General features: G+C 45.4%; 1 protein-coding gene across 1 annotated transcript in view; it reads left to right on the top strand.

Moving 5' to 3' along the window:
* Positions 1-5,486: 5,486 nt before the first annotated feature.
* The window catches only part of suds3 (SDS3 homolog, SIN3A corepressor complex component), a 76,767-nt gene continuing 56,957 nt past the window's right edge, over positions 5,487-25,296 (top strand). The window contains exon 1 of the mRNA XM_070887699.1: positions 5,487-5,815. Within this exon, the coding sequence (XP_070743800.1) occupies positions 5,704-5,815 (112 nt within the window). The 5' untranslated portion in view covers positions 5,487-5,703. The remainder of the gene's footprint in view (positions 5,816-25,296) is intronic.

Genomic DNA, 25,296 nt, shown 5'->3' with positions numbered 1-25,296 from the left:
GTCCTCTTGCATACCTGTACATAGATCATTAAAATGTCATGAACAGATATAGAAAATAACCAAAAAGCTCATGGAATACTGGGCTTTATATCTAGAGGACTAGAATTCAAGGGGGTAGAAGTTATGCTACAGCTAGACAAAGCCTGGTTAAACCACACCTAGAGTACTGTGAGCAGTTCTGGGCACCACAGCTTGGGAAGGATATATTGTCCTTGGAGGGAGTGCAGTGTAGGTTTATCAAAGTGGACTCCAAGGGTTAAATTACAAGGAAAGATTACACAAACTAGGGTTGTATTCCTTGGAATTTAGAAGGTTAAGAGGTGATTTGATCAAAGTTTTCAAAATATTAGGGTGAACTGATAAGGTAGATAGAGGGAAACAATTTCTACTGGTTGGGAAGTCTAGGACTAGGGGGCATGGTCTAAAAATTAGAGCCAGACCTTTCAGGAGTGAAGTTAGGAAACACTTCTACACACAAAGGATGGTAGAAGTTTGGAACCCTCTTCCGCAAATGGCAATTGATACTACGTCAATTGTTAATTTTAAATCTGAGATTGATAGATTTTTGTTATCCAAAGGTAGTAAGGAATATGGGGTAAAGGCGGGTATATGGAGTTATGATCTCGTTCAATGGCGGTGCAGCTCGAAGAACTAAATGGCCGACTCTTGTTTCTATGTTCATATGATCTGCAGCTTATAAAACTCTTGAAGCTCGATCTTGTGGTAAATATGTGCAACTGCAGGTGTACCTGTGTGTTACAGAATGACGATGCCAAATAAGGAGGGTGCAATATATAATATAACAAATTTAATATATAATTCAGACTGTCTGACCTTAAAGGAATAGTACATATTAAACATAGCTCCACTTTAGCAGAACAATACATTGTGGGTCATTTGCCAAAATATTTATTTCATTTAAAACGGAATATCATCCAATTTACTGGAAGATCTGCTAGTAATAGATTAAAAATGATATGACTCTGAATGCAGATGTCCGACTGCAAGCATCACACATTATTATAAATGCAAAACAATCTTAAAATATGGCTTGCTTCTGAGCTGGAGCCTGAACATCTTCCAATTTGCAAAGTTGTCAACAATCAAACTCTAAAGGATTCTATTTAATTAACATTAAAAAAAAGATTGGTGACAACTACTCTATTAATTCATTTCAAACATCTTATAAATTGTAAAAATACCTGAAAATATGGTACAAAAACAAAATAGTGGGCAGAGCTGGGTGACTCATGCTATAGAACCATCACCAGTGGGAGCTCTGAAACAACAGTGTGACCGGCAGATAGGCTTTTCTGATGATATAAAATATTAAGTTACTTTACATAGCTTTTCCCATTAGGAATAATGACATAGCAATTTTCATTATAAATGTTGACGTAAAAAACATTACAATCTATTTCTGATAGACTTTATATTAACCTAAAAAATTTGAATTATCCAAATATTTGAATTAGACAATGTGAATAGAATAGCCAAGCAGGAATTTACTTCTAAAATCGAATTATCAAATTATTTACATTAAGCAGCTTTGAATTTAGTGTAAATTATATTGAAATTGTGACAATAGGAAGTAAGGCTTGTGGACAGGAAGTGCACAATGTTGCAAAACTTACTTTTCTGTGTAACGCATATCAGTCAGACAGCAATGTCAAAAGTATATATAAAAAAGAAAACTAATTATATTTCCTACTTTTCTGATTTTGATATTTTGGCCTTTTCCCCAAGGCCAGGAGCCAGGGATCTGCATACTTTAATTAAACTAGCAAAGATTACACTGGGCCTCCCCAGAAAAGTCAGTACTGTGCGCCTCCTTTAAAAATAATCTAATTGGGTCCAATCAAACTAATACAGGTTTAAATGAACTAGATTAGTAATTAATTATTTGAATTGATTAAGCAATGGACATCCTACAGTGCCCACTGGTTGCAGAAAGCCTCCAGAGTATCAGCAGATGACGCATGTTCCCTATCCAGGCCCACCTGGCCACAGACAAAACCGTGGAAGAAAGACAGGCAGTTGGAATGACCCTCCCCACTGGGGAGCCAGGGATTTGCAGGCAGTACCAATCTATTCAACAATAACTTGCATTTATATTGCGCCTTCAATGTAGTAAAATGTCCTAAGGCGCTTCATAGGAGCGTTATCAGACAAAATTTGACATCGAGCCACAGAAGGGGATATTAGGGGACCAGATCATTGGTCAAAGACTTAGGTTTTAAGGAGCGTTTTCAAGGAGGAGAAAGAGAGAGCGAGGTGGAGAGGTTTAAGGAGGGAATTCCAGAGCCTAGGGTTGAGGCAGCTGACGGCATGGCTGGCAATGGTGGAACGCTGGAAATCAGGGATGCATAAGAGGCCAGAATTGCAGGAGCACAGAGATCTCTCAGGGATTCAGAATGAGCCCATTTGGACCATTTCACTGCAGGGAGCATTTGTGCAAGTATCTCCATCTTAGTATCTAATGAAGTCATCTGGTGCGAATGATAAATCACTATCGAGATAGAACCAGCAGGATCCCTCAATGGCTGAATGACCTTATGGACTCGATACCACAAGGAGTAATTGAGGCAAATAGCATTTACGCATAGATGCATTTCCAGGGAAGCTAGATAAGCATATGAGGGAGACAGGAATAAAAGGATATCCTGATAAGGTTAGATGATAAGGGGTGAGAGGAGGCTCGTGGGGAGCATAAATGCTGGCATAGAGCAATTTGGCCAAATGGCCTGTTTCTGTGCTGTAAATTCTATGTAAATCCACTGAGCATCTGAGCCATATAGACCAGAAAGTATATAGGTTTCATCATTGGTCTGTGCTGAATTAGCTGATCATTACACTACAGATAGTATGATAGGGCTCAGTGGCTGGGTTAGAGGAAAATTGGCCCAGGTGCCCAATCCTGATTGCTATTCAGTGATCCATGTTGGAAGTGCATGTATGTGGTTCAACGGTGAGGGCTGGATCTGTCTTTGCTGATTCTTATTGTCAAGGCTCACATATGAGTAATGGGCATTTACGCGAGACATTGAACACTGTCCAGGGCATTCAGAACTAAATGCCAGTAAGGAGTCAATGGGGGTCATTTTAATTTTAGATGATATCGGATCAGCTGCCCTTTCCATCACTCCTGATTTTCATTCTATATATTTGGGAGAGATGTATAACAAGCGGCTAATCCGATAGTGTCCGTTTTATACTATTGCCCAAAGTCAACATTATCCCCAATGTCTTCAGGGGAGGAAAATGGGCAGAAAATTGCTTTGAATTTTATTGGTGTCAACCAAAATACATCAAGATTGGCTCCAGTCAGTAAATGTGATTGCAGAGTTAAGAAGGGAATTATGAGGAAAGTGTGGGAGACAAACCCACTTCAGAGGAATGAAATTCTGGAGGTAATTTAATACACCTGATTTATGTAATGAGGGTTGGGTGAGCAAATAGTTCCCTCACTGATTCTCAGTTGGTCACAATCTCACCTCTGAGTCAGAAGGTTGTGGGTTCAAAATCCTACTCCAGAGACTTGAGCACAAAAATCTAGGCTGACACTCCAGTACTGAAGGAGTGCTGCACTGTCAGATGAGATGTTAAACTGAGGCCCTGTCTGCTCTCGCAGATGAACATACAAGATCCCATGGCACTATTTTGAAGAAGAGGAAGGGAGTTATCCCGTGTCCTGGCCAATGTTTATCCCTCAATCAACATCATGAAGACAGATTATCTGGTCATTATCACATTGTTGCTTGTGGGAGCAAATTGGCTGCCATGTTTCCTACATTACAACAACAACAACAACTTTTATTTATATAGCACCTTTCATATAGTAAATGTCCCAACAGTATTGCAACAGTAACTACACTTCAAAAGTACTTCATTGGCTGCAAAGTGCTTTGGGATGTCCTGAGGTTGAAAGAAATACTTACATTTATATAGCACTTTTCACGACCACTAAATGCCTCAAAGCGCTTTACAGCCAATGAAGAACTTTTTTTCGGTCACTGCTGTGATATGGGAAATGCGACAGCCAATTTGCGCACAGTAAGCTCCCGCAAACAGCAATGTGATAATGACCAGATAATCTGTTTTTGTTATGTTGATTGTGGGATAAATATTGGCCAGGACACCAGAGATAACTATCCTGCTCTTCTTCGAAATAGTGCCATGGGATCTTTGACATTCACCCAAGAGATAGCTTAATGGGGACATTACAAGCTCAGCAGCATACCATGCTGGTCGCTATTGCCAGGCAGCGTCAAGCAAAAGACAGCACCTCCGACAGTGCAGCATCCCCTCAATACTGCACTGGAGTGTCAGCCTAGATTGGGACTTGAATCACAACCTTCTGATTTAGAGGCGAGTGTGCTACCTACTGAGCCACAGCTGACACTAAAGAGTAAGGCGCCACATAAATGGAAGTATTTTTTTGTCTCCGCCTCGGAAACTCTGAACATTTATAAGGACACCATAAAAAGGTGTTTGGTACGCTCGCTGGAAACAGGAATGTGATTCTACATCAAACCGCATACATGCTATGCTTTACTTGAAGACCGTATTATGACTATTTTTTCTCCCAAGATACAAGTGCCTATTTAAATTTTTAAACGCTGTGGGTTTTTTTAAGATACATATGCATTATAGAAAATATAGGCAGAGTAATTCCACGAATTGGTTGTAACCGAATGCAATGGGTCGATCACCCATTCCATACTTCAGGGACGGCGGTCATCATTATTATCGTCTTCCCTGTTACGAAGGTGCTTCAGTCACTGACCAAAGAACGGAGATGGCCTTTTATTTCGAAAGTACTTTAAATTAAGCCGACTAGTTAATTTGTGCTGCATTAAGATTTATTTGTCAGGTTACAATATTATTTTAGCAAATTCAGGTTAACTTGAGCGGAGCGCGGCAGGGTAGTGTTAAGCGAGATTGTACCAATCAGCAGTTGAGGCATCAATAAGATTATAAACTCCAATAAACTGGGAACGTCTTGCTCAGAATTCGCTCCAAAACGACCTGAAATCTTTTACTGCGGATGCTGGAAATACCAAAAAAAAAACAGAATATACTGGAAAACATTCAGCAGCAGGTCAGGCAACAGTTGCGAAGAGAGAAACAAAGTTAACGTTTCAGATCGATGACCTTTCATCAGAACAGAAATTATTTATTCGTGTTGCCTGCCACAAAAATCTATTTATTAAAAAAAAATATAGCAAATACGTTGTGTAAAATGAGCTGCGGTAATTAAAATGTATATATAGATAGAGAGAGAATCACGTTGCAGCAGTTGAAACCTTTGCAAACAATGCACAAAATATTAGTAATTCAAATAATTGCAAGCAGTTGATAAAATGTAGCGCAGAAATGCAATGCCTGGTAAGTGGCCGCGCACGCGCGCCTCCGCCTCCTGGAGAGTTTGTTGCGGTCCCAGTTTCCCACATGTTTATGGCCCCGCGGGTTAGGTGTCTCTGCTCTGCCTGACAGCGTTAGCCCTGCTTGGGCGGCGGAGAATCCATCTCCCATTGCTGGCGGCGAGTGTCCGCGGTGGTGGTGTGTTCGGGGCCGGTGCGGCTGGCTGCCGCCGCGGTGTTTGGTGTGCGAGGCCCCCGCAGGCAGGCGGTCGGGCGCCCGCTGCTGCGGTTGCTGTGGGAGAGGGCGGCGGAGGCGGAGGCGGACGGCTCCGCCGGGAAGATGTCCGCCACTCTCCTTTCGCCCATTGTGGATTATTACAACGACGAGGAGGAGCTGGACAGCGTCGACGACGAGGACGACCGCAGCATCCGGGGCCGCGACTCGGATGAAGGTGATATGAGATAAACCGGCGCCGCGGCTCTAAATTGGGAGGCCGGCGGTTGCCGCCTGACGGTGGGCCTCATACAGGAGGCTGGCACCGGCGGGTGGAGAGACACTGGTAACCGGAGGCCGGCGTCAGAGAGATCTGGTCATAAAATGGATGACTTGTTTACATCTTGTTTTGGAGGGTTGGGGGTTGGGGGGGGGGAAGGTGAGTTATAAGAAGGACAGAGGCTGAAGGTGCAGAGCAGAGACCCTGGACAAACTTTCAAAACTCCTATTAGGGACACACTGCCAGGCATACGCCTTGTTCTTTCATTAAATGCTCCACATACTTTCAAACTCCACATATAATCATTCCCATTAGGAATATTTTCCTGCTCAGTTGGGTGCGCATTTTATATTTTTGCAGCCTTTAGTCAGTTCAGCATGTGGGATGGTTGGGAGCTGTTTAGCTTTGGATAAATCACAGAACTGCTGTTGTGAAAGTGAAGTGTCCTGGGTATTTTCTTTTCCATTCACCTTCCCACTCCATCCAAATCATGGAGTAGAAGTGCATAGGCACTCGTTATCCTCCAGGACCTTGTCCAAGTTAACCGTGGCTCAATGGGTAGCACTCTTGCCTTTGAGTCGAGCAGGTTGTCAGTTCAAGTCCCACTCCAGAGACTTGAGCACAAAAATATAGGCTATCTAGTCATCATCATCATAGGCAGTCCCTCGAGTCAGGGATGACTTGCTTCCATGCCAAAATTTCTTGGGTGTTTCAATGAAGGACCTAATATTCCAGGTCCCGAACTATAAGTATTGAAGGGTGGAAGATGCCTGAGCGTGGATTTTTTTAACGTGTGGTGGTCGTTGCACACCAGCCACCACACGGGCTTGACAGAGCTAGGTCTTGGTCCAGTGGCAAGGGTTATCCAAGACGACTGGAGACCAGTTCTGCTGCACAGACCCAGTGTGGGCTGGCACGTGTTGCCCCTGGGCCCTCGCCTTTTCTGGGCCTCGAACTCACGCCTCTTCTTGGCCCCAATCACGTCCCTCTACAATCTCTCACCGCTCCTTCGCCCTGACCTCACCGCTCCTGCAGTACCTGCCCACGCTCCAATCAGTGACCTGAATCTTAGTGACATCCAATCCTGTCGCGGCCCCCGGTCTGCGAGTACCATCGGAGCAGGCCGGGGAGCGGAAGGAGCAGCGTGGCAGCCTGTTCCAGCAGTCTATCTAGTGCAGTACTGAGCAAATGCTGCACTATCGTCTTTTAGATGAGATATTGAGCTTCCCGTCTGTAAATGCTCCACTTCTGACACCCTGTCAATGGAGTTTAGAAAGGGGTAAGAGGGAGAGTATTGTCTCATGGCCCCTTTCCCAACCTAGGGCCACTGAAGCTGATTTTCAGGCCCAGCTGCTGCACAAGTTGGTTAAAAGGATCAACAATACCCATAAGCCCCCGTGCTGACACCGCACATGCACCCCGTGGCCCGGCCTGCACTGTGCATGCTCAGTGTACCACTCCTCCCCCATTCATCCGCCTGCGCGCTGGCGACCTCTGCCTGGGGCTCCGGCGGGTGATTCTCGGCAAGAGATCGTGGTGGAGGTGCGATGAATGTTTGTGGCGGAGGAGCGGCGCGAGATCGTGGCAGAGGTGCAGAAAATGAGGGTGCGGGGCCCAGAAGAGGGGCAGCATAGGCTAGTCCACACTGCGATATGTGTGCGCACTAGGTCCATGCAGCAGAGCAGGTCTCCAGTCGTCCTGGTTTACCCTTGCCACTGGATAAAGGCCTAGCTCTGTCAAGCTCATATAGTGGCTGATGTGCAATGGTCACCACATGTTAAAAAAAATCCAGGACTGGAATATTGGGTCCTCCATTGAAACATCTGTGAACTTGCCCCTTTTGATGTGGGAACAAGTCATCCTCGTTCGAGAGACCACCTATGATAATGAAACCATTTGCCCCCTCAGGTGGACGTAAAAGATCCCATGGCACTATTTCAAAGAGGAGAAGGGGAGTTATCTGTGGCAAATATTTATCTCTCAAATAACATAACTGAAAACAGATGATTTGGTCATTATCACATTGCTGTTTGTGGGAACTTGCAATGCAATTGTACATCCCTGTCTGGAGTAAAAATAAAACGGGGAAGGTGGCTCAACCATGGCTAACAAGGGAAATTAAGGATAGTGTTAAAGCCAAGGAAGAGGCATATAATTTGGCTAGAAAAAGCAACAGACCTGAGGACTGGGAGAAATTTAGAATTTAACAGAGGAAGACTAAGGGATTAATTAAGAGGGGGAAAATAGAGTACGAGAGGAAGCTTGCAGGGAACATAAAAACTGACTGCAAAAGCTTCTATAAATATGTGAAAAGAAAAAGATTAGTGAAGACAAATGTAGGTCCCATGCAGTCGAATTCAGGTGAATTTATAATGGGGAACAAAGAAATGGCAGACCAATTGAACAAATACTTCGGTTCTGTCTTCACGAAGGAAGACACAAATAACCTTCCGATTATACTTGGGGACAGTGGGTCAAGTGAGAAGGAGGAACTGAAGGATATCCTTATTAGGCGGGAAGTTGTGTTAGGAAATTGATGGGATTGAAGGCCGATAAATCCCGGGGGCCTGATCGTCTGCATCCCAGAGTACTTAAGGAAGTGGCCCTAGAAATAGTGGATGCATTGGTGATCATTTTCCACTCGGGATTTATCGACTCTGGATCAGTTCCTATGGACTGGAGGGTACCTAATGTAACACCACTTTTTAAAAAAGGAGGGAGAGAGAAAATGGGTAATTATAGACCGGTTAGCCTGACATCGGTAGTGGGGAAAATGTTGGAATTAATCATTAAGGATGAAATAGCAGCGCATTTGGAAAGCAGTGACAGGATCGGACCAAGTCAGCATGGATTTATGAAAGGGAAATCATGCTTGACATAAGAACATAAGAACATAAGAATTAGAAACAGGAGTAGGCCATCTAGCCCCTCGAGCCTGCTCCGCTATTCAAAAAGATCATGGCTGATCTGGCCGTGGACTCAGCTCCACTTATCCGCCCGCTCCCCATAACCCTTAATTCCGTTATTGGTTAAAAATCTATCTGTGACGAATCTTCTGGAATTTTTTAAGGATGTAACTAGCAGAGTGGACAAGGGAGAACCAGTGGATGCGGTGTATTTGGACTTTCAAAAGGCTTTTGACAAGGTCCCACACAAGAGATTGGTGTGCAAAATCAAAGCACATGGTACTGGGGGTAATGTACTGATGTGGATAGAGAACTGGTTGGCAGACAGGAAGCAGAGAGTCGGGATAAACGGGTCCTTTTCAGAATGGCAGGCAGTGACTAGTGGATTGCCGCAGGGCTCAGTGCTGGGACCCCAGCTCTTTACAATATACATTAACGATTTAGATGAAGGAATTGAGTGTAATATCTCCAAGTTTGCGGATGACACTAAACTGGGTGGCGGTGTGAGCTGTGAGGAGGACGCTAAGAGGCTGCAGGGTGACTTGGACAGGTTAGGTGAGTGGGCAAATGCATGGCAGATGCAGTATAATCTGGATAAATGTGAAGTGATCCATTTTGGGTGCAAAAACACGAAGGCAGAATATTATCTGGATGGCGGCAGATTAGGAAAAGGGGAGGTGCAACGAGACCTGGGTGTCATGGTTCATCAGTCACTGAAAGTGGGCATGCAGGTACAGCAGGCGGTGAAGAAGGCAAATGGTATGTTGGCCTTCATAGCTAGGGGATTTGAATATAGGAGCAGGGAGGTCTTACTACAGTTGTACAGGTCCTCAGTGAGGCCTCACCTGGAATATTGTGTACAGTTTTGGTCTTCGAATCTGAGGAAGGACGTTCTTGCTATTGAGGGAGTGCAGCGAAGGTTCACCAGACTGATTCCAGGGATGGCTGGACTGTCATATGAGGAGAGACTGGATCAACTGGTACTTTATTCACTGGCGTTTAGAAAGATGAGAGGGGATCTTATAGAAACGTATAAGATTCTGACGGGACTGGACAGGTTGGATGTGGGAAGAATGTTCCCGATGTTGGGAAAGTCCAGAACCAGGGGACATAGTCTTAGGATAAGGGGTAGTCTTAGGATAAGGGGCAGGCCATTTAGGACTGAGATGAGGAGAAACTTCTTCACTCAGACAGTTGTTAACCCGTGGAATTCCCTGCCGCAGAGAGTTGTTGATGCCAGTTCATTGGATATATTCAAGTGGGAGTTAGATATGGCCCTTGCGGCTAAGGGGATCAAGGGGTATGGAGAGAAAGCAGGAAAGGGGTACTGAGTGAATCAGCCATAATCTATTGAATGGCAGTGCAGGCTCGAAGGGCCGAATGGCCTACTCCTGCACCTATTTTCTATGTTTCTATGCGCAAATTGACTACTGTGTTTTCTACATTACAACAGTGACTACACCAAAATGTACCTTATTGGCTGTAAAGTGCTATGGGATGTCTGGTGGTTGTGAATGGCATTATATAAATGCAAGTCTTTCTTTCTAGTAGCTGCTATTAATATGTGAGTCTAGACAGTGAGTGTTAGTAGACAGTGAAGGGAATTATAGTTCAGCTCAGTTCTGCTGTCACTTGGTGTCCACACTCCAGCACTATGTAGCAAAGTTTACTGAATAGTGATCAGGATTCAACTGGAATCCTGGTTCAATTTCTCCCTCTCCAACATTCACGTAGCATCTTGTGCCTTTCAGAAACATCCAAAATCACTTTACATACAATAAATTACTTTGAAATTACAGTAACTGCTATGTCGGCAAATGTAACCAGTGTGTTCACAGCAAGATCCCATTTTCTCTAATTGGTGAATGGCCAGTTAATTTGTTTTAGTGCTGTTGAGGGACAAATGTTGGCCAGGACTTCCTGCTTTTTGAAAAATGCTGTAGTATCTTAGAATGTCCAACTGAACTATTTAAGCAGGCAAATATGACCTAAAACAGAAAATGCCGGAAATACTCAGCAGGTCAGGTAGCATCTGAGGAGAGAGAAACAGAGTTAACATTTCAGGCCCAGTTTGTCAGAATTGGAAAAAGTTAGATATGTAACAGATTTTAAGCGAGTGCGGGGCAGGGAAAGGGCGGAGAGGAGGAAAGAACGAAAGGGAAGGTCTGTGATAGGATGGAAGGCAGGTCAAAACATTAAAAGATGGTGTGAGTCAAAAGGAGATAGTAATGGGACACGTAAAGAAAGAAAAGATGAGTCTAGAAGAGGTGTAAATGGGAATGGCAGAATCATGAGCAGCTGCCCTGCGGGGCGGGGGCGGGGGGGGGGAAATAGGGGCAGAGGTTTACGCTCTGAAATTGTTGAACTCGATGTTGAGTCCAGAAAGCTGTAAAGTGCCTAAACGAGAGATGAGGTGCTGTTCCTCGAGCTTATGTTGAGCTTTGTTGGAACAGTGCAAGAGGCCGAAGACAGAGCGGTCAGAGTGGGAGTGGAGCGGAGTATTCAAGTGACAGGCGGTCACCCAATCCGCATTTGGTCTCCCCAATGTAGAGGAGACCGTATCGTGAGCAGCGAATACAGTATGCTAAATTGCAAGAAGTACAAGTAAATCGCAGTTTCACCTGGAGGGAGTATTTAGCACCCTGGACAGTGGGAAGGGAGGAGGAAAAAGGGCAGGTGTTGCATCTCCTGCGCTTGCATGGGAATGTGACATGGGAAGGGGAGGGGTTGATTGAGGAGTGGACCAGGGTGTCGCGGAGAAAGCGGTTTCTTCGGAATGCTGGGAGGGGAAGATGTGATTGGTGGTGGGATCATGCTGGAGGTGGCGGAAATGGCGGAGGATGATCTGTTGAACATGGAGGCTGGTGGGGTGAAAGGTGAGGACAAGGGGAACTCGATCGTGGTTCTTGGAGGGAGGGGAAGGGGTGAGACCAGAAGTGCGGGAAATACAACAGACATGGTCGAGGACCATGTTAACCACGGTAGAGGGAAATCCTCGGTTGAGGAAAAAGGGAGACACATTGGAAGCACTAGTATGGAAGGTGACATCCTCAAAGCAGATGCGACGGAGAAACTGGGAGAATGGAATAGAGTCCTTACAGAAAGTGAGATGGGAGGAATTGTCGTCTAGGTAGCTGTGGTAGTCAGTGGATTTATGGTGGATGTTTGTTGATCACCTATCCCCAGAAATGGAGACAGATGTTGAGGAAGGGAAGAGTCGGCGATGGACCATGTGAAAGTGAGGGAGGGTGTAAATTGGAAGTAAAGTGTATTACATTTTTGAGTTCATATATGACCATTGTTTAATACAGAGGATAGCACTCTGACAATGCAACACTGTCTCAGTACTTAACTGGAATGTCAGACTCGATGATTGTGGAAAGGTGAACCTGGAGTAGGAAAAGGAGCAAAAACTGAGTAATCACAGAATATCAGCCCTACAAGGGGAAATGTAAACCTAAATCAAGGGGGAGAACCTATTGGATTTAATATGTACATTAAAAAAAATGACAGGAGAAAATAACGAGACTTGAGATAGACAAATCTCCAGTACGTGATGTTTGCCATCCAAGGGTACTGGGGGGGATATTGCAGGTGCATTACTAATAATCTTCCAAAACTGTTTTGATTCTGGAATTGTGCCATTGGATTGGAAAATTGCAATTATCTCCCTTATTTAAGAAGGGAGGGAGAGCGAAACCATTTCAATACAAACCTGTCGGTCTCATGTCAGTTGTGAGGAAACTACTAGAATTTGTCATTAGGGACAGAGTGCCTGAGCACTTGGATATATTCGAGCTGATCGGAGAGAGTCAGCATGGATTTGTAAAGGGTAAGTCATGTCTAATTAACGTAGTTTCATTTTTTGAGGTGGTTACTAAAGTGTAGATAAGGGAGTGTCTGGATTTCCAGAAGGCATTTGAGAGAGTGTCAGCAAAAATGAAAGCACATAGAATTGGAGGCAACCTATTGACATGGATAAGGAATTGGTTAGGAGGTAGGAGACGGAGAGTATGGCTAATGGATTGGTACTCCAATTGACTGGGATCGATAGATTATTCCTAAGTAAGGGTATCAAGAGATATGAAGCAAAAGCCGGAAAATGGAGTTGTGTTGCAGCTGGTCCTGATATGGCTGTTGCTGGTTGAGATTACCGAAGTGGCGAGGTCTTGTGTAAGGAATGAAATTGAGGATGTAACTTATATGTGGGTTGGGGACTTTCATGGAAGCGAGGTGGATGGAAAAATCAGAGGAGGCAGGTAAGAGTGAGTTTAGAACATAAGAACATAAGAAATAGGAACAGGAGTAGGTCATTTGGCCCCTTGAGCCTGCTCCGCCATTCAATAAGGTCATGGCTAAAGGATGTGCTTGGGGAGAAAGACAATAGACCAAGCTGAATGTTAGTGCTTCCACTTTGGTTTGCGTTGAGCATGTGGCGGAATGTCCGGCTCGAGGGGTGGCTTAAGTGGGTGTTGTTATGCTCATAATAAAGTAATGCAACTGAGTACTGTAGACAATGAGTAAGTGTGACCTTAGCTCCTTTATTTAAACTTCAGAGTGCTGGTACAGCATGGGAGGCCTGTTTATATACAGTGCTCCCAAGGGATGCTGGGATCCCTTGGGACTCCAACAGATACGCCCTCTGGTGGCGGTATGATACAGGTTGCCTAGGGTTACATATATAACAGGTGTAAAGGGGTCACTTACAAAATTCAGAACATGGATGTCGATTGTGGTCATCCAGGATGAGGGTGTGGATGGGAAGGGCCTTAATGGACAACAAAATTAAGTGAATGGAGGAGATGGGTACCTCAAAACTTGCTGGGAGGACCTTAGGCGGCAGGGCATGAGAATATTTTTTGCGGGGTGGGAACTGGAGGACATGGGGATTGAGATGTTGTTGGAATGATTGCCCCATCAGGAAACATAGTGAATGGGGAGCACAAGGGGGATGAGGTGCTCTGATAGCTGCTTGGAGAGATTTAGAGTTGTGTGGGTGTTATGGAGGATGGCCAGATTACACCTGTCCAGGAGAGATGAAAGCCAGGGATGGCAGCATGATTGGGAGTTCAGGAGTGGAGAGAACAGGTTAGGAGATTGACAAGGGGATGATGTCGAAAGGAGGGGCAAAGACCAGAAAAGAGTGGCAGCACTTGAGTTAGGGGAATGAATTGGGACAGAAAACTAGAGAAGTTTTGGAATAGAGCAGCAGCCATGGTACACATGTTTACTTCTGAGCATTAATGAGGATGGGAATGGTTTTAAGATTCTTTGTGGTATTCTCTGCTTAAATCCACATGCATCTCCACCCCATCTTGATGCCAGTCCTAATGACCTTTGCCCAAGTGACCATTCTTTGAATGAATCAGGATAGTGAATGTTGTCTATTTGGTTGCAGAGGCTATCACAACTGAGCTCGCTCCCTTTCTCACCTGGCGTCAACACACTTGGATTTTGAAGCAGGAGTTAATGGTTGGTGATCAGCATGGACCTTGACTGTTCTTTCTCCCTCCCCCGTTCCTACTCCCTAATCCGGGAGAATGCTCGAGACAGTTGTGATCTTACCATTGCCAAAGTTAATGCTTATGTGTACCTTGTATCATTTCGTTTACATGTCAAATTTCTTGGTTCATTGCAATAATTTTTAAAATTTAATTAAGTCTGAACGTGCTTTAAATACTTTCCTAAATTTTTGCACAATATGATGCCAAAATTGATTGTACGTCCAAACTGGGTCTAACTGTTTTGTGATAGAGTAACTTTCTGCACTCCCAAACTCTCTTAACAATTGCAACTATAAAACACAAATTTCAGCATTTGTTCAACTAGCACACTGGATTTTAACAGTCCACTCGAGTGTGCAATCGTATTCATCTCTGGTTAAGTAAGGCTTTTTGAATACTATACCTTTTCTCAGAATGTCCACCTCTCCTAAATAGCGTTGTCACTGCAGACTTGGGCCGTGAGTTTCGGTGTGCGAGGCGGGAATTTCTGTGCCAGCCGTGGAAGTTCCGTCCCACGACCTATATTCGGGTTACCGCCCCCGAGAGGACGTGTAGCGCAAAATATCACGCTGCACTTCCTCTCGGGCCGCAAAGTCTCCATGAAGTTCGCAGCGCTACATGGTAGGACGTGAGGCGTTGGCACGTAGACAGGGCCCTCCCCTTTATTGCAGGAGAGGGCAAAGCTGCCGACTCTGCGGGCGGGAAACGGGGCCATCACTAGACCACCAGGGAGCAGGGTACGGTGGCAGCAGCCCGGCACACAAGCGAGGTGCCAAGCTGCAAGATTGCGGCACTGGCCCTGCGATCTACTATCAAGAGGGTCACGACCAGTAAGTCGGGCATTTTTCTTTATTCCTTCAGCAACTCCCCTTTAATTATCGCCCCGTGAAGCTGTTGCGGGCTCCGGGACGAAAACAGGTGACACAGATAGTCATTGAAGGAAGGGGTGGGTGGGACTGGTTTGCCGCACGCTCTTTCCGCTGCCTCCTCTTGATTTCTGCATGCTCTCAGTGATGGGACTCAAGGTGCTCAGCGCCCTCCTGGATGCACTTCCTCCACTTAGGGTGGTCTTTGGCCAGGGACTCCCAGGTGTCAGCGGGGGTGTTGCACTTTATCAGGGAGACTTTGAGGGTGTCTTTGTAACGTTTCCTCTGCCCACCTTTGGCTCGTTTGCCGTGAAGAAGTTCCGAGTAGAGCGCTTACTTTGGGAGTCTTGTGTTTGGCATGCAAACAATGTGGCCTGTCTAGGGAGCTGATCAAATGTGGTCAGTCTTTCAATGCTGGGGATGTTGGCCTGGACAAGGATGCTAATGTTGGTGCGTCTGTCCTTCCCAGGGGATTTGTAGGATCTTGCGGAGGCGTCGTTGGTTGTATTTCTCCAGCGACTTGAGGTGTCTACTGTACATGGTCCACGTCTCTGAGCCATACAGGAGGGCGGATATTACTACGGCTCTGTAGACCATGAGCTTGGTGACAGTTTTGAGGTCCTGGTCTTCAAACACTCTTTTCCTCAGGCGGCTAAAGGCTGCACTGGCGCACTGGAGGCAGTGTTGGATCTCGTCGTCAATGTCTGCTCTTGTTGATAGGAGGCTCCCGAGATAAGGGAAGTGGTCCACGCTGTCCAGGGCCGCGCCGTGGATCTTGATTTCTGGGGGGCAGTGTTGTGCGGCGAGGACAGGCTGGTGGAGGACCTTTGTCTTACTGATGTTTAACGTAAGGCCCATGCTTTCATACGTCTCAGTAAATACGTTGACTATGTCCTGGAGTTCAGCCTCTGTGTGTGCGCAGACGCTGGCGTAGTCCGCGTACTGTAGCTGACGACAGAGGTTGGGTTGGGCTTGGACCTGGCCTGGAGATGGCGAAGATTGAACTGGTTCTGTAGTTTAGTTCCACTTCAGCGGGGAGCTTGTTGACTGTGAGGTGGAGCATTGCAGCAAGGAAGATTGAGAAGAGGGTTGGAGCGATGACGCAACCCTGTTTGACCCCGGTCGGACATGGATTGGATCTGTAATGGATCCATTGGTATAGGAGCAGAGGGGTCTTACTGCAGTTGTACACGGCCTTAGTGAGGCCTCACCTGGAATATTGTGTATAGTTTTGGTCTCCTAATCTGAGGAAGGACGTTCTTGATATTGAGGGAGTGCAGCGAAGATTCCCGGGATGGCTGGACTGACATATGAGAAGAGACTGGGGCTGTATTCTCTGGAGTTTAGAAGGATGAGAGGGGATCTCATAGAAACATATAAAATTCTACGGGACTGGATAGGTTAAATGCAGGAAGAATGTTCCCGATGTTAGGGAAGTCCAGAACCAGGGGACACAGTCTAAGGATAAGGGGTAAGCCATTTAGGACTGAGCTGAGGAGAAACTTCTTCACTCCGAGTTGTTAATCTGTAGAATTCTCTACCGGAGAGAGTTGTTGATGCCAGTTTGTTGGATATATTCAAGAGGGAGTTAGATATGGCCCTTACAGCTAAAGGATGAAGGGGTATGGAGAGAAAGCAGGAAAGGGGTACTGAGGTGAATGATCGGCCATGATCTTATTGAATGGTGGTGTAGTCTCGAAGGGCCGAATGGCCTACTCCTGCACCTATTTTCTATGTTTCTATGATCATGACTTGCATGTCGTCGTGGAGCAGGCGGAGAATGGAGACAAACTTTTGGGGGCATCCGAAATGGAGGAGGACGCTCCATAGACTCTCGCGGTTGATGGTGTTGTAAATTCCTGGATTCTTTTACCTCAATCTGGTTCAGTAAAATTACTGAGTCGAATACCTCTTGTGCTTTGAACAAAGCAGTCTTTATTACCGGCCAGTAAGACCTATCAGACAGAAGATATACTCTCTGGATAGAGCGTACACACTCCCTACGGATAGGTGAAGCGTTAACAGTTATACAGTTTTGAAATCAGATAACAAAATACAAATGGATTGACAGTCTAACTCAGCCACTCATTAGTCAATCTATATGAGATGTTTTTCTTGAAAGCTCAAGCATTGCCTCTAAATGTTCCAATCTAGTGGTGTGACCATTAGCTGAGACCTTGCAATTTCATGTTACAATTAGATATTATTGGCAGGATTAGTGACTTGAAACCTTGAGACAGACTGTTAGCTGTGCTGATGTTGCACTATTTGCAATCTGACATTCTCCCAGCTATTCTTCCATGGCTTATACATTTTCATATATCCCGTTTACTTTACTGTCCTTAATTCCATATATTCCGTTCAGATATCCACAGTGTCAAAGGCCTTTGTAAGATCGAAGAAGGCATTAATACGCATACAAAATGGACATTGTTTATCTATTGATCAAAAGAGTGCAAAATGATGATAGGACCCAGTGTTTTTGAAATTGGTTTCTCTACTTTCTTTGATTTAAAAACCCAAATACTATACAAACTTCAGTTGCCCTTGATTGATGTTTTTATTTAAGTCTTTAGCCTCTTTGAAAAGCTTGGACTTAAACTTTATGGCCTGGAATTTGCTGTGGATATTGATGGCAAACTGGCAGTGTTCGCCGTCATTATCGTTCTGAAACTGACTGCAACTTCAGGATGCAGCGTATATGCATCTAAATGCAGAAGTCCTGAAGTTGCGGTCAGTAATTCATTGCTCTGACACTGACTGCACCCCTCCCTCCGCCCATAGCCGACTTCCGGCATATTTAGTGAAACTGATGAAAACGTGGGCTTTTCCGCAGTAATATCGCTGTTAAATACCTTATTAAATGTTAAGCCTTGTTGGAATAGGTGTATTTGGGATTTTAACCATGTATTGACTGCTAAACAACCGTTCAGGCCCTGAAATCTATTTTTTTTATATTTGTGAAGTGTCAAATTTCTCCGTTATGATTTAAAAAAAATGACAATTTTGTTTTAACTTTTTAAAAAAAAACATTTGTTTGTTCATGATATTTCAGCATCGATCTTATCCCCAGTGTTTGTCCCAATCTTTATTTCACACACTTATTTTTTTAAAGTTTGGATAAAGGCATCTTCTCATTTCCTGGTTTGCTGTCAGTGAGAATTCTTCAGTGTGATTGCCTGCTTAGTCAGCTTGTTGACATCACTGCAGCTCTTCACTGGGAATCCCTATAACAGAGCACTGCAATCAGTTGAACGGCAAAAAAGGAAAAGAGTGAGACCTCTGTGGCCAGTGGCCAGTTCCTTTGCTTCACTGCGAACCGCAAATTATGGGCCATTGTCTTGAGCTGTTAGTTAAAGGGAGTTTGCACAAACTGAACATGAACAGTATGCACAGGATACATCTGGATGACTTTGTGAGTCCAATAGAAGAATATTTTCAGGCCATAACAATATAGGTGTTAATTAACAAGCGATGAAGATACAACACCTGCCCCTTTACCTCCTCTCTTCCCACTGTCCAGGGCCCCAAACACTCCTTCCAGATGAAACAGCGATTTACTTGTACTTCTTCCAATTTAGTATACTGTATTCACTGCTCATGATGTGGTGGTCTCTACATTGGGGAGACCAAATACAGATTGGGTGACCACTTTGCAGAACACCTTTGTTCAGTCTGTAAGCGTGACCCCAAGCTTCCGGTCGCCTGTCACTTTAATTCTCCGCTCCACTCTGACCTCGCTGTCCTTGACCACCTACACTTTTCCAATTAAGCTCAACGCAAGCTCAAGGAATAGTAGCTCATCTTTCATTTCGGCATTTTACAGTCTTCTGGACTCAACATAGAGTTCAACAATTTCAGACCATAACCTCTGCCCATAACTTTATTCTCTTTCCCATGGCAGCTGGTGATCATTCCAACATTCACACCTCATCTATACACATCTTTTGTTTCCTAACTTGTGCGATTACCATCTCATATTTTTGCCCATCATCCCTTTTGTCTCTTAAATCACTCCTGCCATCCACCCTATCACAGACCTATCCTTTTGTTCATTCCTCCTGTCCCCTTAAGAATCTGTTACATCTCGAACTTTTCCAGTTCTGACGAAGGGTCACAAACCTGAAACCATCATCATCATCATAGGCAGTCCCTCGGAATCGACGAAGACTTGCTTCCACTCTTAGCATGAGTTCTTAGGTGGCTGAACAGTCCAATACGAGAACCACAGTCCCTGTGACAGGTGGGACAGACAGTGGTTGAAGGGAAGAGTAGGCAGGGAGCCTGGTTTGCCGCATGCTCCTTCCGCTACCTGCGCTTCATTTCTGCATGCTCTCAGCGATGATACACGAGGAGCTCAGCGCCCTCCACTTACGGTGGTCTTTGGCCAGCGACTCCCAGGTGTCACTGGGGATGTCGCACTTTATCAGGGAGGCTTTGAGGGTGAAATTTAGAAATATAGAAAATAGGTGCAGGAGTAGGCTCTTCGGCCCTTCGAGCCTGCACCACCATTCAATAAGATCATGGCTGATTATTCCCTCAGTACCTCTTTCCTGCTTTCTCTCCATACCCCTTGATCCCCTTAGCCATAGGGGCCATATCGAACTCCCTCTTGAATATGTCCAATGAACTGGCATTAGCAACTCTCTGCGGCAGGGAATTCCACAGGTTAACAACTCTCTGAGTGAAGAAGTTTCTCCTCGTCTCAGTCCTAAATGGCCTACCCCTTATCCTAAGACTGTGTCCCCTGGTTCTGGACTTCCCCAACATCGGGAACATTCTACCCGCATCTAATCTGTCCCGTCCTGTCAGAATCTTATATATTTCTATGAGATCTCCTCTCATCCTTCGAAACTCGAATGTATAAAGACCCAGTTGATCCAGTCTCTCCTCATATGTCAGTCCAGCCATCCCGGGAATCAGTCTGGTGATCCTTCGCTGCACTCCCTCAATGGCAAGAACGTCCTTCCTTAGATTAGGAGACCAAAACTGAACACACTATTCCAGGTGAGGCCTCACTAAGGCCCTGCACAACTGCAGTAAGACCTCGCTGCTCCTGTACTCAAACCCCTTAGCTATGAAGGCCAACATGCCATTTGCCGCCTTCACCGCCTGCTGTACTTGTATGCCAACTTTCAATGACTGATGAATCATGACACCCAGGTCTCGTTGCACCTCCCCTTTTCCTAATCTGACGCCTTTCAGATAATATTCTGTCTTTGCGTTTATGCCCCCAAAATGGATAACCTCACATTCATCCACATAATACTGCATCTGCCATGCATTTGCCCACACACCTAACCTGTCCAAGTCACCCTGTAGCCTCTTAGCGCCCCCTCACAGCTCACACCGCCACCCAGTTTAGTGTCATGTGCTAACTTGGAGATATTACACTCAATTCCTTCATCTAAATCATTGATGTATATTGTAAAGAGCTGGGATCCCAGCACTGAGCTCTGCGGCACTCTACTAGTCACTGCCTGCCATTCTGAAAAGGACTCGTTTATCACGACTCTCTGCTTCCTGTCTGCCAACCAGTTCTTTATCCACATCAGTATATTGCCCCCAATACCATGTGCTTTTATTTTGCACACTAATCTCGTGTGGGACCTTGTCAAAAGCCTTTTGAAAGTCCAAATACACCACATCCACTGGTTCTCCCTTGTCCACTCTACTAGTTACATCCTCAAAAAATTCCAGAAGATTTGTCAAGCATGATTTCCCTTTGATAAATCCATGCTGACTTGGACCTGCTTTCCAAAGGTGCTGCTATTTCATCCTTAATAATTGATTCCAACATTTTTCCCACTACTGATGTCAGGCTAACCGGTGGTCTATAATTACACGCTTTCTCTATCCCTCCCTTTTTTAAAAAGTGGTGTTACATTAGCTACCCTACAGTCCATAGGAACTGATCCAGATTCGATAGAATGTTGGAAAATGATGACCAATGCATCCACTATTTCTAGGGCTACTTCCTTAAGTACTTTGGGATGCAGACTATCAGGCCTGGGGATTTATCGGCCTTCAATCCCATCAATTTCCCCAACACAATTTCCTGTCTAATAAGGATATCCTTCAGTTCCTCTTTCTCACAAGACCCTCGGTCCCCTAGTACTTCCGGAAGGTTATTTGTGTTTTCCTTTGTGAAGACCGAACCAAAGTATTTGTTCAATTGGTCTGCTATTTCTTTGTCCCCCATTATCAATTCACCTGAATCCGATTGCAAGGGACTTACGTTTGTCTTCACTAAACTTTTTCTCTTCACATATCTGTAGAAGCTTTTGAAGTCAGTTTTTATGTTCCCGGCAAGCTGCTTCTTGTACTCTATTTTCCCCCTCTTAATTAAACCCTTTGTCCTCCTCTGCTGAATTCTAAATTTCTCCTAGTCCTCAGGTTTGCTGCTTTTTCTGGCCAATTTATCTTCCTTGGATTTAACACTATCCTTAATTCCCTTGTTAGCCACGGTTGAGCCACCTTCCGCATTTTATTTTTACTCCAGACAGGGATGTACAATTGCCGAAGTTCATCCATGTGATCTTTAAATGTGTGCCATTGCCTATCCACCGTCAACCCTTTAAGTATCATTTGCCAGTCTACTCTAGCCAATTCACGCCTCAAACCATTGAAGTTACCTTTCCTTAAGTTCAGGATCCTAGTTTCTGAATTAACTGTGTCACTCTCCATCTTAATAAAGAATTCTACCATGTTATGGCCACTCTTCCCCAAGGTGCGTCGCACAACAAGATTGCTAATTAGTCCTCTCTTATTACACAACACCGAGTCTAGGATGGCCAGCTCCCTGGTTGGTTCCTCGACATATTGGTCCAGAAAACCATCCCTAATACACTCCAGGAAATCCTCCTCCACCGCATTGCTACCAGTTTGGTTAGTCTAATCAATACTTAGATTAAAGTCACCCAAGATAACTGCTATACCTTTATTGCACGCCTCCCTAATTTCTTCTTGATGCTGTCCCCAACCTCACTGCTACTGTTTGGTGGTCTGTAAACAACTCTCACTAGCGTTTTCTGCCCTTTGGTATTCCGTAGCTCCACCCATACAGATTCCACATCATCCAAGCTAATGTCCTTTCTTAATATTGCATTAATTTCCTCTTTAACCAGCCTCCTTTTCCTTTTTGTCTATCCTTCCTGAATGTTGAATACCCCTGGATGTTGAGTTCCCAGCCTTGGTCACCTTGGAGCCATGTCGCCAAAATGCCAATTACATCACAACCGTTAACTGCTATCTGCGCAGTTAATTCGTCCATCTTATACCGAATACTCCTCACATTGAGGCACAGAGCCTTCAGGCTTGTCTTTCTAACACACTTTGCCCCTTTATAATTTTGCTGTAATGTGGCCCTTTTTGATTTTTGCCTTGGTTTTCTCTGCCCTCCACTTTTACTTTTCTTCTTTCTATCTTTTGCTTCTGCCCCCATTCTACTTCCCTCTGTCTCCCTGCATTGGTTCCCATCCCCCTGCTGCATTGGTTCCCATCCCCCTGCTATATTAGTTTAATCCCTCCCCAACAGCATTAGCAAACACTCCCCCAAGGACATTGGTTTCGGTCCTGCCCAGGTGCAGACTGTCCAGTTTGTACTGGTCCCACCTCCTAAAGAACCGGTTCCAATGTCCCAGGAATTTGAGTCCCTCCCTTCTGCACCACTCCTCAAGCCACGTATTCATCTGAGCTATCCTGCGATTCATACTCTGACTAGCACGTGGCACTGGTAGCAATCCTGAGACTACTACTTTTGAGGTCCTACTTTTTAATTTAGTTCCTAGCTCCCTAAATTCGTCTCGTAGGACCTCATCCCATTTTTTACCTATATCGTTGGTACCTATATGCACCACGACAACTGGCTGTTCACCCTCCCTTTTCAGAATGCCCTGCACCCTTTCAGAGACATCCTTGGCCCTTGCACCAGGAAGGCAACATGCCATCCTGGAGTCTCGGTTGCGGCCGCAGAAATGTCTATCTATTCCCCTTGCAATTGAATCCCCTATCCCTCTCCCACTCTTTTTCCTGCCCTACCCATGGTGCCATGAACTTGGCTGCTGCTGCCCTCCCCTGATGAGTCATCCTCCCCAACAAAACCCAAAGTGGTGTATCTGTTTTGTAGGGGGATGACCGCAGGGGACCTCTGCACTACCTTCCTTGCACTGCTCTTCCTGTTGGTGACCGATTCCCTATCTGGTTGTGTACCCTTTACTTGCGGTAAGACCAATTCACTAAACATGCTATTCACGTCCACCTCAGCATCGTGGATGCTCCAGAGTGAATTCACCCGCAGCTCCAGTGCCACAATGCGGTCTGTTAGGAGCTGCAGACGGATGCACTTCCCGCACACATCGTCGTCAGGGACACCAGAAGCATCCCTGACTTCCCACATAGTACAGGAAGAGCATAATACGTGTCCGAGCTGTCCTGCAATGACTTAACCCTTAGATTAGCTTAATTTGGCAACAACAATGCTAAAAGATTACTTACTGATAAGAAAAGAAAAACTACTTACCAATCACTTACCCCCTTGGCTGTGACGTCACCTTTCGATTTCTTTCTACTTTTTTGCCGCCTTTGTAACATTTCCTTTGCCCACTTTTGGCTCGTTTGCCGTGGACGAGTTACGAGTTGAGCGCTTGCTTTGGGAGTCTCGTGTCTGGCACGTGAACCCTGTGGCCTGCCCATTGGAGCTGATCAAGTGTGGTCAGTGCTTCAATGCTGGGGATGTTGGCCTGGACGAGGACGCTCATGTTGGTGCGTCTGTCATCCCAGGGGATTTATAGGATCTTGCAGAGACATTGTTGGTGGTATTTCTTCAGCGACTTAAGGTGTCTACTGTACATGGTCCACGTCTCTGAGCCATACAGAAGAGCGGGTATTACTACGGCCCTGTAGATCATGAACTTGATGACAAGGGCCTGGTCTTCAAACACTCTTTTCCTCAGGCGGCCAAAGGCTGCACTGGCGCACTGGAGGCGGTGTTGGAACTCATCGTCAGTGTCTGCTCTTGTTGATAGAAGGCTTCTGAGAGACGTGGTCCACGTTTTCCAGGGCTGCGCCGTGGATCTTGATGTCTGGGGGGGGGCAGTGCTGTGCGGCGAGGGCAGGCTGGTGGAGGACCTTTGTCTTACTGATGTTTAGCGTAAGGCACGTGTTTTCATACGCCTCGATAAATACGTTGACTATGTCCTGGAGTTCAGCCTCTGTGTGCACAGATGCAGGCATCATCCGCATACTGTAGCTCGACGACAGAGGTTGGCGTGGTCTTGGACCTGGCCTGGAGACGGCGAAGGTTGAACAGCTTCCCACTGGTTCTGCAGTTTAGTTCCACTCCAGCAGGGAGCTTGTTGACTGTGCGATGGAGCATGGCAGCGAGGAAGATTGAGAAGAGGGTTGCGACGATGACACAGCTCTGCTGGAACCCGGTCCGGACGTGGATTGGGTCTGTGATGGATCCGTTCGTAAGGATCACGGCCTGCATGTCATCGTGGAGCAGGTGGAGGATGGTGAAGTACTTTTGGGGGGTTTTATTTCAGATTCCAGCATCTACAGTATTTTGCTTTTGTATAAGTGTAATTGGGATTACGGAGACATGGCTGCAGGGTGACCAAGGCTGGGAACTCAACATCCAAGGGTGTTCAATAGTCAGGAAAGATGAACTGAAAGGAAAAGGAGGTGGGGTAGCGTTGCTGGTTAAAGAGGAGATTAACGCAATAGTAAGGAAGGATATTAGCGTGGATGAGATGGAATCTGTATGGGTAGAACTGCGGAACACCAACGGGCAGAAAACGCTAGTGGATGTTGTGTACAGACCACCAAACAGTCATAGTGAAGTTCGGGATGGCATCAAACAGGAAATTAGGGATGCGTGCAATAAAGGTACAGTAGTTATCATGGGTGACATTAATCTACACATAGATTGGGCTAAACAAACTAGTAGCAATACGGTGGAGGAAGATTTCCTGGAGTGTATTAGGGATGGTTTTCTAGACCAATATGTCGAGGAACCAACTAGAGAGCTGGCCATCCTAGACTCGGTGTTGTGTAATAAGAGAGGATTAATTTAGCAATCTTGTTGTGCGAGGACCCTTGGGGAAGAGGGACCATAATATGGTAGAATTCTTCATTTAAGATGGAGAGTGATACAGTTAATT

This window comes from Pristiophorus japonicus, chromosome 8, assembly GCF_044704955.1.
Source record: "Pristiophorus japonicus isolate sPriJap1 chromosome 8, sPriJap1.hap1, whole genome shotgun sequence".
In the NCBI taxonomy this organism is placed as follows: Eukaryota; Metazoa; Chordata; class Chondrichthyes; family Pristiophoridae; genus Pristiophorus; species Pristiophorus japonicus.
The sequence above is the reverse complement of the archived record's forward strand: the minus strand, read 5'-3'. Positions and strand labels throughout refer to the sequence as shown.